We start from the raw sequence: 13,876 nt of genomic DNA, 5'->3' as shown, positions 1-13,876 counted from the left end.
AGACCACTCAAATCAACGTTAACTCTCTGAGATGACCAATACGTAATATGGTGATTTCTACTTTGGCTCTTCTCAAAAGTTTAGCCTAGAAGTAAATGGACTTATACTTAAGGTGATATCAGACTGTTCACTCGAATGAATGAGATCGAGTTGAGGTTTTTTTTTCATGTTCACACGGCTTAGCTGGGATGACACGACACATAATGTTCCCTTGTTATTTTATTATTTCATATGTAGGAAAATGATGCATGTGTGTGTTAATCAAAAATGCAATAAAAAAGAATAAGCGAACGCATCGACAGCAGTGGTTGCAACTCTGAAACCATATACATTAGAAGAATTTATTTGTGCCTCAGATAAGATAACCACAGCAACCTAAAGCTAGTGTTAGGCTGCGGGCTGGACACAAGCGGCCCGCGCCGCGGCAAGCGGCAATCTATGTAGAGTCTGTTCGGAAAGAGAAGAGTCATGGAACATGTTAGTTACCTTATATTCCGCGGCTTTTCTCTTCCCGCACAGACTTTGTGAAATTGCGCTATGTGCGCTCGACCAAATGTATGATTTGCCGCTCGCCGCGCTGCGGGCCGCGGGCCTCTCGCGCCCCGTGCTCGGGCTCGGGCTAACAGGATGGCACGGTGCGCGCAGGACGGTGCGGCCGTGGATCGTGCTGATGGGCCACCGCCCCATGTACTGCAGCAACGCCGACGACCTCCCGGACTGCGAGTACGAGTTCTCGCGCACCGGCAACCCCTTCTTCGGGCACGGTGCGTATTACACATCACGAATACACAAAGCAAACTTCAAAAGGACACCCAAAAACTATACTCTCTGGCAAGCCAACTTTGTCATTGTGGGTGCATTTTGGACGCACTCACCAGCGCGAGCGCTCGTCTCAAATCAATATTAAAACCTTAAGAAATGTATTTATTTATTCAATGGTATGGCATATTTACTCTGTATAATATAGCAGAGTGTACAATACCGTTGTTTTGTTTTGAGTGTTTATTTTTATGTATTTAATTAAATAGATAAATACAATAATAAATAAATATTATTACACAAATTGACTAAGCCCCACAATAAGCCCAAGAAGGCTTGTGTTGTGGGTTCTCAGACAACGATGTACCTATACCTCGTTTGTTCATAAGTTTTCAGACGACATGAAATGCAATTTAATAATGTATGCTGATGATACGGATGCAGTGGTTCATGCTGATCACATAATAGAGTTCAATGAATTAGTCAATCTTGCATTATCTTCCTTTTACGAATGGTTTACTCTTAACAATCTATGCCTAAATACCAATAAGACCCGAATAATGCTATTTAATCAAAACTCTAAAAAAGTATGTAGCTGTAGCAATAGTTGATAGTGTAAAATCTCGGTATACGTCTCGATTCTAAGTTAAAATGGATAAAGGAGCTGGATGCTATTGAGAACGCAGTTAGTTCAGCATGCTATGCCCTGAGAACCCTCAGAGATGAAATTGACATAGACCATCTTAAAATAGTTTATTATGCGCTAATAGAGGCTAAATTGTGAGATAAACTATTATGCTATGGGGAAACACCTTCCAGTATAACATCAATAGAGCTCTTATTGCTCAAATAATTTTTAAGAAAAAAAACCGTCTTCAATGAGGGAGACCGGTGAAAGAAACATTATTATATTATATTAAAAAATGTCTTGAAAATCTAATTTACTTAACAAACACAGCGTAGAGCACAAATCGCTAATCGTGAACTATGCGTCGTTGAAGAGTTCTATTCTGATCATCATCAGCAGTCCCACTTCATCAAATGTCACTTTTTTAAATGTAAATGCTTGAATTGTTAAAGAAAATACATAAATCACTATATGTATGCCTTTAACATTTATGGAGTTTTTTCGATTCCTCATAGATAAGATCATCTCAACCCCATCAGATCTCGAGCCCCATCAGATATAATTTTTTGACAATTACAATCTTGTAACTACTTTTTTTTGTTAATTAATCATGTTTGAAGTCAACATAGTTGGCATTAATTAATACACGTGCTAGCTATACTGCATGTCCATCGATGAACCAATAAAATAAGTACATATATGTATAACTGTAAATCATAAACAACTAAAGTAATAATTAAACTACTTTATGGAATGTGCACAATGCACATGTAAAGTATGTAACTGATATGTTTTATCTACACTTTAGAAACACATGTTAATTAAGTACTAATGATAATAAATGAATTATTCCATACTTTAGCAACGAATGATCAGTGATCATTTTCTTAATAATTTAGATGAAAAAAATTACAATAATATAAATCTATTTTTATTTTAACTAATATTGAAATATGACACATTGTTGCATTCACTATCCGTACCCTTCGTGTTTAAAAAATACTATACTGAAACTGGACGTTAAAAGTAAACCCCTACGTTAAGTATTAAATCGTTGTATGTCTTGGGTTGGTATTACTGAAATGCACGCCCTACGTATTCTGTGACTAAAGGGCTGCTAGGGCTAAACTTAGTTAAGAAATTGAAAAGAATAAAGCCGACTTCAAAAAACATAAAATAAAATATATTTTATTTATTTAATAGATACTTAAAAATATGCGTTAGCAACTTTTATGTTGGAAGTAGGTGCCACGCCAAATCTTCAATCCGCCGTCAACCAGAATGTCAACCCTGGTGTAGTTCGATGAAAAAGGAAGGACCAGTACTGTAACAATTTGGCTTGGCACCGACTTCAACGTATCAGTTGCTAGCGTATCGGGACGATATTTTATTTTATCCGTTTTTTAAGTCGGTTTAACTTTTTTTTTAAAGATAATTATTTTTCCATTTTTAGGGTTCCGTAGCCAAATGGCAAAAAACGGAACCCTTATAGATTCGTCATGTCCGACTGTCTGTCCGATTCTGTCACAGCCACTTTTTTCCGAAACTATAAAAGCTATACTGTTCAAACTTGGTAAATAGATGTATTCTATGAACCGCATTATGATGTTTAGACAAAAATAGAAAAAAAAACAATAAATTTTGGGGGTTCCCCATACTTAGAACTGAAACTCAAAAAATCTTTTTTCATCAAACCCATACGTGTGGGGTATCTATGGATAGGTCTTTAAAAATGATATTGAGGTTTCTAATATCATTTTTTTCTAAACTGAATAGTTTGCGCGAGAGACACTTCCAAAGTGGTAAAAAGTGTGTCCCCCCCCCCCGTAACTTCTAAAATAACAGAATGAAAAATCTAAAAAAAATATATGATATACATTCCCATGTAAACTACCACCGAAAATTGGTTTGATCGAGATCTAGTAAGTAGTTTTTTTTTTTTATACGTCATAAAAATTCAAAAAAATTTTTTTTTCCATTAAACCCATACGTGTGGGGTATCTAGGGATAGGTCTTCAAAATGATATTTAGGTTTCTAATATCATTTTTTTCTAAACTGAATAGTTTGCGCGAGAGACACTTCCAAAGTGAAAAAATGTGTGTCCCCCCCCCCTGTAACTTCTAAAATAACAGAATGAAAAATCTAAAAAAAATATATGATATATATTACCATGCAAACTTCCACCGAAAATTGGTTTGAACCAGATCTAGTAAGTAGTTTTTTTTAATACGTCATAAATGGTACGGAACCCTTCATGGGCGAGTCCGACTCGCACTTGGCCGCTTTTTTGTTTTTCTTACGAGTGATGCATCATTCTGCAAGACTATCATTAAACATTTTTGCGCTTTGGGTACATTTCAAGTTTTAAGGTCTGGATCTTAAGTCATCAAGATTTGGGAAGTTGGACCTCATGGAACCCATCATCAGAACAAGACCTTAACACAAATGTTCAGACCTTACTTGCTTAACAAACATAACGAAGAGGACAACTCGTCAAAAGTGAAATATGTGTTATTAAAGAGTGCCGTTTTGTTCATCATCAGCAGTTCCACTTCATCAAATTGCATTGTTTTGTATGAAAATGCTTGGTTTGTTAATGAAAATACTAAAATCGTTATATGTATGCCTATAAGATTTGAGGAGATCCCTGGATTCCTCATAGAATAATTATAGGTTTAGAAAAAAGTTGTCAATGCAAATAATGCTTATTTTAGTATATTCTTTGAAATTAGACCATAATAACCCAGTACCATTATGATTTAACTTTGGTCATAATTATTTTAGGAGTCAGCCTCCTTTAGAATTTCCTTACCATACCAACTGTTTCTACTATCCCACAGGCCTGGAGCCATTGCTGCAGCAGTACGCTGTGGACCTCGTGTTCTGGGCACACGAGCACTCGTACGAGCGCCTGTGGCCCATCTACAACAACACCGTGTATAATGGCTCCCTGGCCGAGCCTTACACCGATCCAAGGTGAGTGCCGAGCTGCGCTGCAGCAGTACGCCGTGGGCCTCATGTTCTGGGCACACGAGCCCATCTACAACAACACCGTGTATACTGGCTTCCTAGCCGAGCCTTATACTGATTCCGGGTGCACAACATGGGATACATTTCGTCACCATCTTCTTATCGTTGTCCTGGCATTTCGCCACGTCTCGTGGGAGCTTCGGTTCGCTTGGCGACTAATCCCAACAAGCGGTGTAGGGACTAGTTTTTCGAAAGCGACTGCGCATCTTAAAAGGTAGGGCGTTGTTGTGGTACAGAAATTACGTCGATTCATGGACCAATTGGGATCAATTCTTATAAACATTTAAGTTATACTACTCCCCGATCAATTACGAAGAGGATCTCATAGCCAAAATCGTAACCAGAAAGCAAATTAAGAGTCTACGAAAGGTATACCGATTATGTCACGGATATACAACACTAATGCGCAGGTACGGAAACCTCAATGAGATAGAAAAGTTACACCGTGTCCACGAGAATATACTGCGTAGCGACAAGCTATACATAAAAAAGCAGGACTACAAGACCTTACCAGAACTATTAAAGTTAGGAACCGAGTATAAAAACATAAGGTCACCCACGTACGGTACAACAACATCGTCAGGAGCATGGCGATCCACCAGCGACTACGGCAAATGGAGGGACAACAAGCAAGTAAACAACGAACAAACGATCCAAGGTAGGGACGACAGACGAAGCAACAACCTGAAACCGAAACCCGAACAGAGAGAGAGTACGAGCCAAACAGTACATCCGAGGTACGACCCCAGATACAGTTGCTGGTCTTGTGGGAAACCGGGACATAACGCAGATGCCTGCAGAGGCAGACGCCAAGTATTTTGTAGCCAGTGTGGAAAACTAGGAGTGCTGAGCAGAGCCTGCTGCAGGAAAGCAACCTGGAAAGGGCAGGAAAAGCTAGGAGTATCCGACAGCCAACAGACGATCGACAACCGTATATACGCCGATTTGCACATAATGGGAAGAAAATACCAAGGCGTAATAGATACAGGCTCCACCAACTCGTAAACCAATCCACAAGTATACAATGAATTTAAGGACCGCGCGTACCAGGATAAGGTAAAAACAAGAGAAATAATACTAGCAAATGGGACCAGGACTCAAGCTCACAACAACCTGTTAGTTGACATAACAATCAAAGAGATAACGATAAGGCACTGGCTGAGGGTGCAGCGACGGACATTATAATAAGGATGGACGTATTGAAACGACTCGGAATGTCCATACAATGGCCAGGAGAAAGCCAAGACTCAGATGACCGCGGTAATAAGAATAGCCAGCGGCAACACAAAGAAACCGGAGAAAGAGAATAAAAAACCGTAGGAAAACACAAGAAAGCAAGAATACACAAGAAACACTACCCCAAGAGCAGCACAAGAGCACCACGAGCGCAGAACCAACACATCAACAACCAACCCGACCACTCACAAAGGTACAACAAGCACAATTGCAGGAAATGCTACGACACCAATCCGAACGATGCGACAAGAGTCCGATAATATCTGGGCACAACACAGAATAAAACTGAAGCACACAGAACCCGTCACACAAAGATACTATCCACGAAATCCCAGGCAGCAAGAAATAATAGACAAACACGTGAGTGACATGCATCAACAGGGCGTGATCGAGAGGTCACACAGCCCATATAGTTCCCCCGGGAAAAAAGCCGTCAGATCAGTACCGATCCTGTGGAGATTTCCGTAAAATTAACCAGATATCCGAGAAAGATGCCTACCCAGTACCACAGATAAAGTTACATAACAGCAGAGAAAAAATGCTTAGCAATCCGAGGGAGTATAAAGGAAATGAAGGCATTCCTAGAAGGCGACCAGTTCACCGTAGTAAGGGACCATCAAGCAATAACTAACTAACTAACTTATTGTGGTAACTTATTGTCCGAGTATTGTGTAAACTACCTTCTTCTTGTTTTCTTAACGCTTATTACTAAGTAATTAATTTAAGTTCTCATAATAAGTGAATTGTAAAATTCTTAATGGGAATGATCTTTAATACACTGGTTGAACAGCATAAAGGACCCCACGGGCCGGTTAGCCGACATCGTGTGTCGGAGCGAAACGCAAAACCAGATAGCAGACGTCCTATCCTGAAATCCAGTAAGTACAGCAAGAGAACACGAATGATACCAAGATATCAATGATACTAATAAGAATATGAGAGAAAAGGGGCAACGCTCTACGAAGCCGAAATTCAGATGTGCAATATTTATCGCCGGGTACCGTAGGTACCTATGTTAACTAGGTAATGAAAGGCCAACGTAACGAGATAAATAATTTAAATAAACGTTCATGGATACAAAACTTTATTCGAGGAAATTATTCATCGTCACAATCAATGAACTCGTCAACTTCCAACTGTCGACTGCTGTTATAAAATACACAGCTTATTACAACCAGTCAAGGTCACGCCGAACTTTTGCCAGCGGCGGCGTCCTTGCAAAATAATTCGGTTTCGGCGCGCCAATACCTACCAACGAAAAATTATAAATAAGGTTTTGTCATCTCTAATTCTCTGAAAGACGGTCTTTATTGTTCTAAAAAGTGTGCAGTAAGTTGATACGTTTCTGCACTAAAGAATTTAACTGTTCAAATACGATTTATTTTTCTTTTTTTTTACGATTAAGCAATTGAAATTTCCTTTTTTTTGTTATACAACTTCCATTGTGATTTTTTTTTTTTATATTAAAGGACATTATTACACAAATTGACTAAGTCCCACAGTAAGCTCAATTAGGCTTGTGTTGAGGGTACTTAGACAACGATATAAATAATATATAAATATTTATAAATACATAGATAACACCCATGACTCAGAAATAAATATCCATGCTCATCACACGAATAAATCTGCAGTCTGTGGGTAAATTTTACCCAAAGGGCATACAACGCACTGAGGGTCCAGTATAACAATGTCTTGAGGATGCTGTTGCGACTGCCCAAGCACTGTAGTGCATCTAGCATGTTTGCGGAAGCGCGAAGTGATGACTTTTTCGCAATCAGACGCAAGCGTGTTGGATCATTACTTAGGCGAGTGCGTTGCAGTGGCAATAGCCTCCTCAGGACATTGTCGGAAAGCCTAGACTGCCCTACAACAAAATACTGGGTCGAAGTCGCCATTGGAAGGGCCAAATAGGAAGTTTTTTTTTTGTTTTTATTTGGTTTTTGTTTTTTTTTTATGTGTTTTCTCAAACTAACATAGTTATTAAGTCTAGAGTATAAGTACTAACATAATATGGATCTTTGATCTGTAATAAATAATTTTTTTTTTTATTTTTTTTTTTTTTTTTATAAATGCCCTTACCAGGATTTGAACCCGGGACCATCACCTTCGTAGGCAGGGTCACTACCCACTAGGCCAAACCGGTCGTCAAAAACTACAGTACTTAGGGTACTCAGTTACTTTACTTATATTTAACTTTATTATGATTTTATCTGCTAAGGAATGCTACAAAATAGAATAGTCATGTTTAAAAAAAACACATGTATTTTACTTTCCTCGTATTCGAAATGAAAAGTAGAGTTTAGTTCGGGTGAAAGGCATCATTTCAGCCTCGGACTATATATTGGCCTAACTACTTTTGCAGAAATGAGTGCCTTTCATCCCTTGGTTGGATTTACTATTTATGTCGATGCAATTTAATTATAAACCATCAATATATTAGTGATAATGATTTTTGGCTTTTAAGATTATTAATATTGTTATGTATGCATGTAATCTGTAAGGTATATGGTATGGTCTAAAGGTTTAGTTGCCTGAGAATAAATAATAGTTAATTTGATATGACTTAGTTTGTCTTGTATGTAATTTATTTCAGAGCGCCTGTCCACATCGTGACGGGGTCCGCAGGTAACCACGGTGGTCAGGACCCTTTTACTGGTGAGTGTCACAGCAATTGTCTCCAACAACATTATTTTCAAGTTCTCAACTATAGGGTAAAGTGTTGCTTCTAAAGGGGCCCACTGATTATCAGTTCGCCGGACGATATCGGCCTGTCAGTTATTCGTAAAAATTGACAATTGCGAATAACTGAAAAGCCGATATTGTCCGGCGAACTTTTTTTTAATACTACGTCGGTGGCAAACAAGCATACGGCCCGCCTGATGGTAAGCAGTCTCCGCAGCCTATGTACGCCTGAAACTCCGGAGGAGTTACATGCGCGTTGCCGACCCTAACCGGGGGGGTTAGGGTCGGCCCCCCCCCTCGTTGAGCTCTGGCAACCTTACTCACCGGCAGGAACACAACACTATGAGTGAGTAGGGTCTAGTGTTATTTGGCTGCTGTTTTCTGTAAGGTGGAGGTACTTCCCCAGTTGGGCTCTGCTCTAGATCTGGAATGACATCCGCTGGCTGTACCCTACCACACAAAGCGAGATGACATTCACAATGCCCATCATACCTCTCTTTTGGACGTAGTAGAACTGGTAATCAGTGGGCTCCTTTAGACGATTTTTTTACGAATAAAATAAAATAAAAATAAATTACCTTTACAAATAAAAACCTAAACGGCTAGAATTGCTTAGACGGAGATGTGCGAGGACGTGTAGCGAGGCATGCGTTTGTTAAGAACTATAGAACCAATATAATCACTTCATGCACCTCCTCGCTTGGCGCATGGATAGTGGGTACAATTGTATTGGCTCGCTACGCATCCTCGAACATATCTCGTTACCCTGGTATTGGCTGTTATATTTTTATATTGTATTGGCTCGCTACGCATCCTCGAACATATCTCGTTACCCTGGTATTGGCTGTTATATTTTTATATTGTATTGGCTCGCTACGCATCCTCGAACATATCTCGTTACCCTGGTATTGGCTGTTATATTTTTATATTGTATTGGCTCGCTACGCATCCTCGAACATATCTCGTTACCCTGGTATTGGCTGTTATATTTTTATATTGTATTGGCTCGCTACGCATCCTCGAACATATCTCGTTACCCTGGTATTGGCTGTTATATTTTTATATTGTATTGGCTCGCTACGCATCCTCGAACATATCTCGTTACCCTGGTATTGGCTGTTATATTTTTATATTGTATTGGCTCGCTACGCATCCTCGAACATATCTCGTTACCCTGGTATTGGCTGTTATATTTTTATATTGTATTGGCTCGCTACGCATCCTCGAACATATCTCGTTACCCTGGTATTGGCTGTTATATTTATAAATTGTATTGGCTTGCTTCGCATCCTCGAACATATCTCGTTACCCTGGTATTGGCTGTTATATTTATTTTATAAATTGTATTGGCTCGCTTCGCATCCTCGAACATATCTCGTTACCCTGGTATTGGCTGTTATATTTATTTTATAAATTGTATTGGCTCGCTTCGCATCCTCGAACATATCTCGTTACCCTGGTATTGGCTGTTATATTTATTTTATAAATTGTATTGGCTCGCTACGCATCCTCGAACATATCTCGTTACCCTGGTATTGGCTGTTATATTTATAAATGTTGCTGTTTTATTTTGATGTCACTATTCGCTCCGTGCATGAGTGGCGCCGCCCTAGCGTGTGTAGTTCCAGGGTTGGGTTCGGGTGACCGTTTAATTTGAACATCATGTAACATGTTTTTTTGTTTTTATTTTCTTTGTTCATGGCCAGGCCGGTAGACTGGAACCATTGGTTTTTAGTAGTTGTTCCATGGATTTTATAATGAATTCATTACAGTATATACTATTTGTGATTTTATAAACGTAATTACAAGACATAATGTAAGTACTCACTATCAAGAAACGACTTGTAACTTTTTGTTATTAATAAATATTTGTGTTCATCCCATTTACATGGGGTCGGCTCTACGGCGTCGCCAGGAGCGTCTGTCCTGGGTCATCTCTGGTGGTATTCTTCCTTCTTCTAGGTTCTATTTAACAAGACCTACCCCATGCATGTTACCTGGGGCCTCCCGCGACCCTAGGCTCCTCCCTCATCTCTAGCACCTCTCTCGTCACGTGGGCGCCTCATGACGTGCCCATACCGTCGTGGCCTTACTTGCAGAATAATTGTTTCAATTTTAATTTGCCTTCATGACCTTACTGTGGGGCTTAGTAAATTTGTTTGAGAATGTCCTATATTTATTTATTATTATTGATTTGCAGGCACGCATCCGCCGTGGTCGGCGTTCCGCACCGACGACTTTGGGTACACGAGGATGGTGGTACACAACCACTCACACATCTACATCGAACAGGTGACGCTTCCAGTGCTGGTTTTGCGTTTTTTTATTTGACAAAGCTATGTTGCCAGAGTAGAGAATATTCGTCTTCAATAAGTAGTAATTTAATTGTTAATTTCCAGACGTCGGTGGAGAAGAATGGCGACGTGGTGGACTCGTTCTGGCTCATCAAGCACAGGCTTTCCTTCAACGATCCTGACGACTAAAGAGCTCTTTATATGCAGTCATCTAATATTAGTTAGATTATTATTAAACGTTACATTTTGTACGATCCTTACGACTAAGGCTTATTTTCTACCAGAGATGTGCAAGAAGCAAGAATGCGCAGCGTTAGCGAGAGATGTGTTTCTTAAAAAAATAACAGAAAAATGAACTCTACTAAGTTCTCAGCAAACACATTTCTCGCTACGCATCCTCGCACATCTCTGGTGGAAACGCAGCCTAAAGTGCTCATTATATTACGCCATCTGTCATCTTAAAAATGTAATTTTCCACCTATACGCAACAATAATCATTTTAAAGTCATTACTCCATCTGGCCGATCGAGTTTAAGTTTCCTTGAACACGGCGAAGACTAAAAGTGCTCCATTGCTCATTACATTACAATAACACCATCTAGTTTGAAATTTACAGATCGTTTTAAACATTTACTTTGCTATGTATTATTACTATTGTTAGTTCTTTATATGTATGTCGAACAAGTCATAAAGCACATTTGGGGACACGGCAGTACCCGCCAAGTCTAGCAAAAACAAAATACTGCGCCTTTGTATCAAGGAGCGGAATACTCATAGAAAAGATTCAAATGGAAAAGGGACGGCACAAATGAATATATCGACAATCGGTTGAATATATAAATAAAAGAATTATTTCCATTTTATTAATTGTATCGTATTACTTATTAAATCTGTTTGAAGAGCTGCGTTACTTATCAATAGTTGTTAATATGATAGTTGTCTCGACGACCGGTCTGGCCTAGTAGGTAGTGACAGTGCCTACGACGCCGATGGTCCCGGGTTCAAATCCTGGTAAGGGCATTTATTCGTGTGATGAGCATGGATATTTTGTTCCTGAGTCATGGGTGTTTTCTATGTATTGAAGTATTTATAAATATTTATATATTATATACAACGTGTCCCAAAACTCAACGATAAGCCGGCACCAGAGGATGGAGCTGCTTATGATTAGTCGAGAAAAAATAAGGAAAAAAATATATCTCAATTATTTTAGAAATTACAGAAAAAAAATGAAATTCATCGAAAATCGACATCCCTAATGGTATTTTTAACGACCATGTCACAAATATTCAAATATTACTGTTTTTTTTTTTTGTTTTTGGAAACTTAAGTAGCCCTGCTATCTAACACAGTTCTTAAAAATACCATAATACATGTAGTTTTTACACAAAAAATAATCAAAATTCATTTTGTCCCTACAATTTTGAAAGATTTTTTCTTACAGTCCACTTTCAATCATCATGGTGTAAAAAAATAGTATCGACACCACTATGGCAATTATTTTCAAAAGTTGACGCAACTAACCAAGATTCCAAAATGGTATAATACTTTAGGAAACCTAGTCACAAAAAAAAACAACGAATTTTTAAACAAGAATCGACATTATTTAATGTTGGCGGTAATCACTTTTACTGTACCCAAAAAAGGATTTTTGTTGTTGAAAAATGTTGACTAAATGCAAAGAAATGGTACAATTTTTTTTTCCTTTTTTTTAAATTCATTTACTACATTATTAATACTACAGTAAATGTTCAAATTGCCTGCCACCGGCATTAATACAGACATGACATCGCCTTAGAAATGATCGTTTTATCCGTCGTGCATATCTTCTACCATTGATATGATCCGCAGCTTGTGTGATTTTTTGGCGAAGCTCGTCCAATGTTGCTATGGGTTTTGAGTAGATTTTGTCTTTAAGACAGCCCCAGTAGAAGAAGTCCAGGGGGTTCAGGTCGGGCGAACGGGGTGGCCACAAGATAGGACCAAGTCGCCCGATCTAACGCCCTGGATACTCTTGGTTTAAGTATTCTCGCACTGCACGGGCAGTGATTAATATCAACATTTAAAAATGTCGGTTCTTGTTTAAAAATTCGTTGTTTTTTGTTGTAACTAGGTTTCCCAAAGTATTATACCATTTTGGAATCTTGGTTAGTTGCGTCAACTTTTGAAAATAATTGCCATAGTGGTGTCGATACTATTTTTTTACACCATGATGATTGAAAGTGGACTGTAAGAAACAATCTTTCAAAATTGTAGGGACAAAATGAATTTTGATTATTTTTTGTGTAAAAACTACATGTATTTTGGTATTTTTAAGAACTGTGTTAGATAGCAGGGCTACTGAAGTTTCCAAAAACAAAATAAAAAAACAGTAATATTTGAATATTTGTAGACATGGTCGTTAAAAATACCATTAGGGATGTCGATTTTCAATGAATTTCATTTTTTTTTTCTGTAATTTCTAAAATAATTGAGATATATTTTTTTCCTTATTTTTTCTCGACTAATCATAAGCAGCTCCATCCTCTGGTGCCGGCTTATCGTTGAGTTTTGGGACACGTTGTATATCGTTGTCTAAGTACCCTCAACACAAGCCTTATTGAGCTTACTGTGGGACTTAGTCAATTTGTGTAATAATGTCCATTAATATTTATTTATTTATTTATTTATAATAGTATTTTCATTTCTCATGCTCTGAAAGTGGGTAGTAGTTGTTCTAAAATGTGTGCAGAAAATGACACGTCTCTGCTCTAGAGCACTGTACTTTCTGAGTGGGTACGTTTTTTTTCTTTTTTTGTACAATTTTGAAATACAAAAATTACTTCCTATTCCATAAATAATATATATTCTTACCTAAGTTGTTAGTTGAAAGTCAAGAAATACTATTCTACTGAATTAAGTTTATACTTAGCCGTGTTTTTTTTAAATGGACATGTGTTTTACTTTCCTCGTATTTGAAATAAAAAGTCCCACTGCGTTCCAATGCCAAACGACCTCGACAGTAATGGGTGTCTTTCATCCCTTGGTTAACAATCTACTATTTATACAATCGTGATATATATTGTTCTTTACTTTTGTCATTGAGATTTTTGCGATGGCAAAGTCCTCCCTTGCGTTGTATCATCTTGTTTCGAAGCCGGTTAGAGCATGTTCGCCCTCTAAGTATTACTTGTAATGGATAAAGCTATAGATTAGCCCCAATTTTCAAAGAGGACATAATAAAACGTAGATATATCCTCAATT

The 13,876-nt window shown here is 38.3% G+C and overlaps 1 protein-coding gene across 1 annotated transcript in view; it reads left to right on the top strand.

The window, feature by feature from the left end:
- LOC133525480 (acid phosphatase type 7-like) overlaps positions 1–13,874 on the top strand; it is a 22,805-nt gene extending 8,931 nt beyond the window's left edge. The window contains 5 exon segments of the mRNA XM_061861734.1: positions 646–764; positions 4,229–4,364; positions 8,251–8,312; positions 10,540–10,631; positions 10,739–13,874. Of these exon segments, the coding sequence (XP_061717718.1) occupies positions 646–764; positions 4,229–4,364; positions 8,251–8,312; positions 10,540–10,631; positions 10,739–10,822 (493 nt within the window). The 3' untranslated portion in view covers positions 10,823–13,874.
- Positions 13,875–13,876: the final 2 nt, after the last annotated feature.

The sequence above is a fragment of the Cydia pomonella genome, chromosome 15 (assembly GCF_033807575.1).
Source record: "Cydia pomonella isolate Wapato2018A chromosome 15, ilCydPomo1, whole genome shotgun sequence".
Lineage (NCBI taxonomy): Eukaryota > Metazoa > Arthropoda > Insecta > Lepidoptera > Tortricidae > Cydia > Cydia pomonella.
This window is presented reverse-complemented; position numbering and strand designations above follow the sequence as displayed.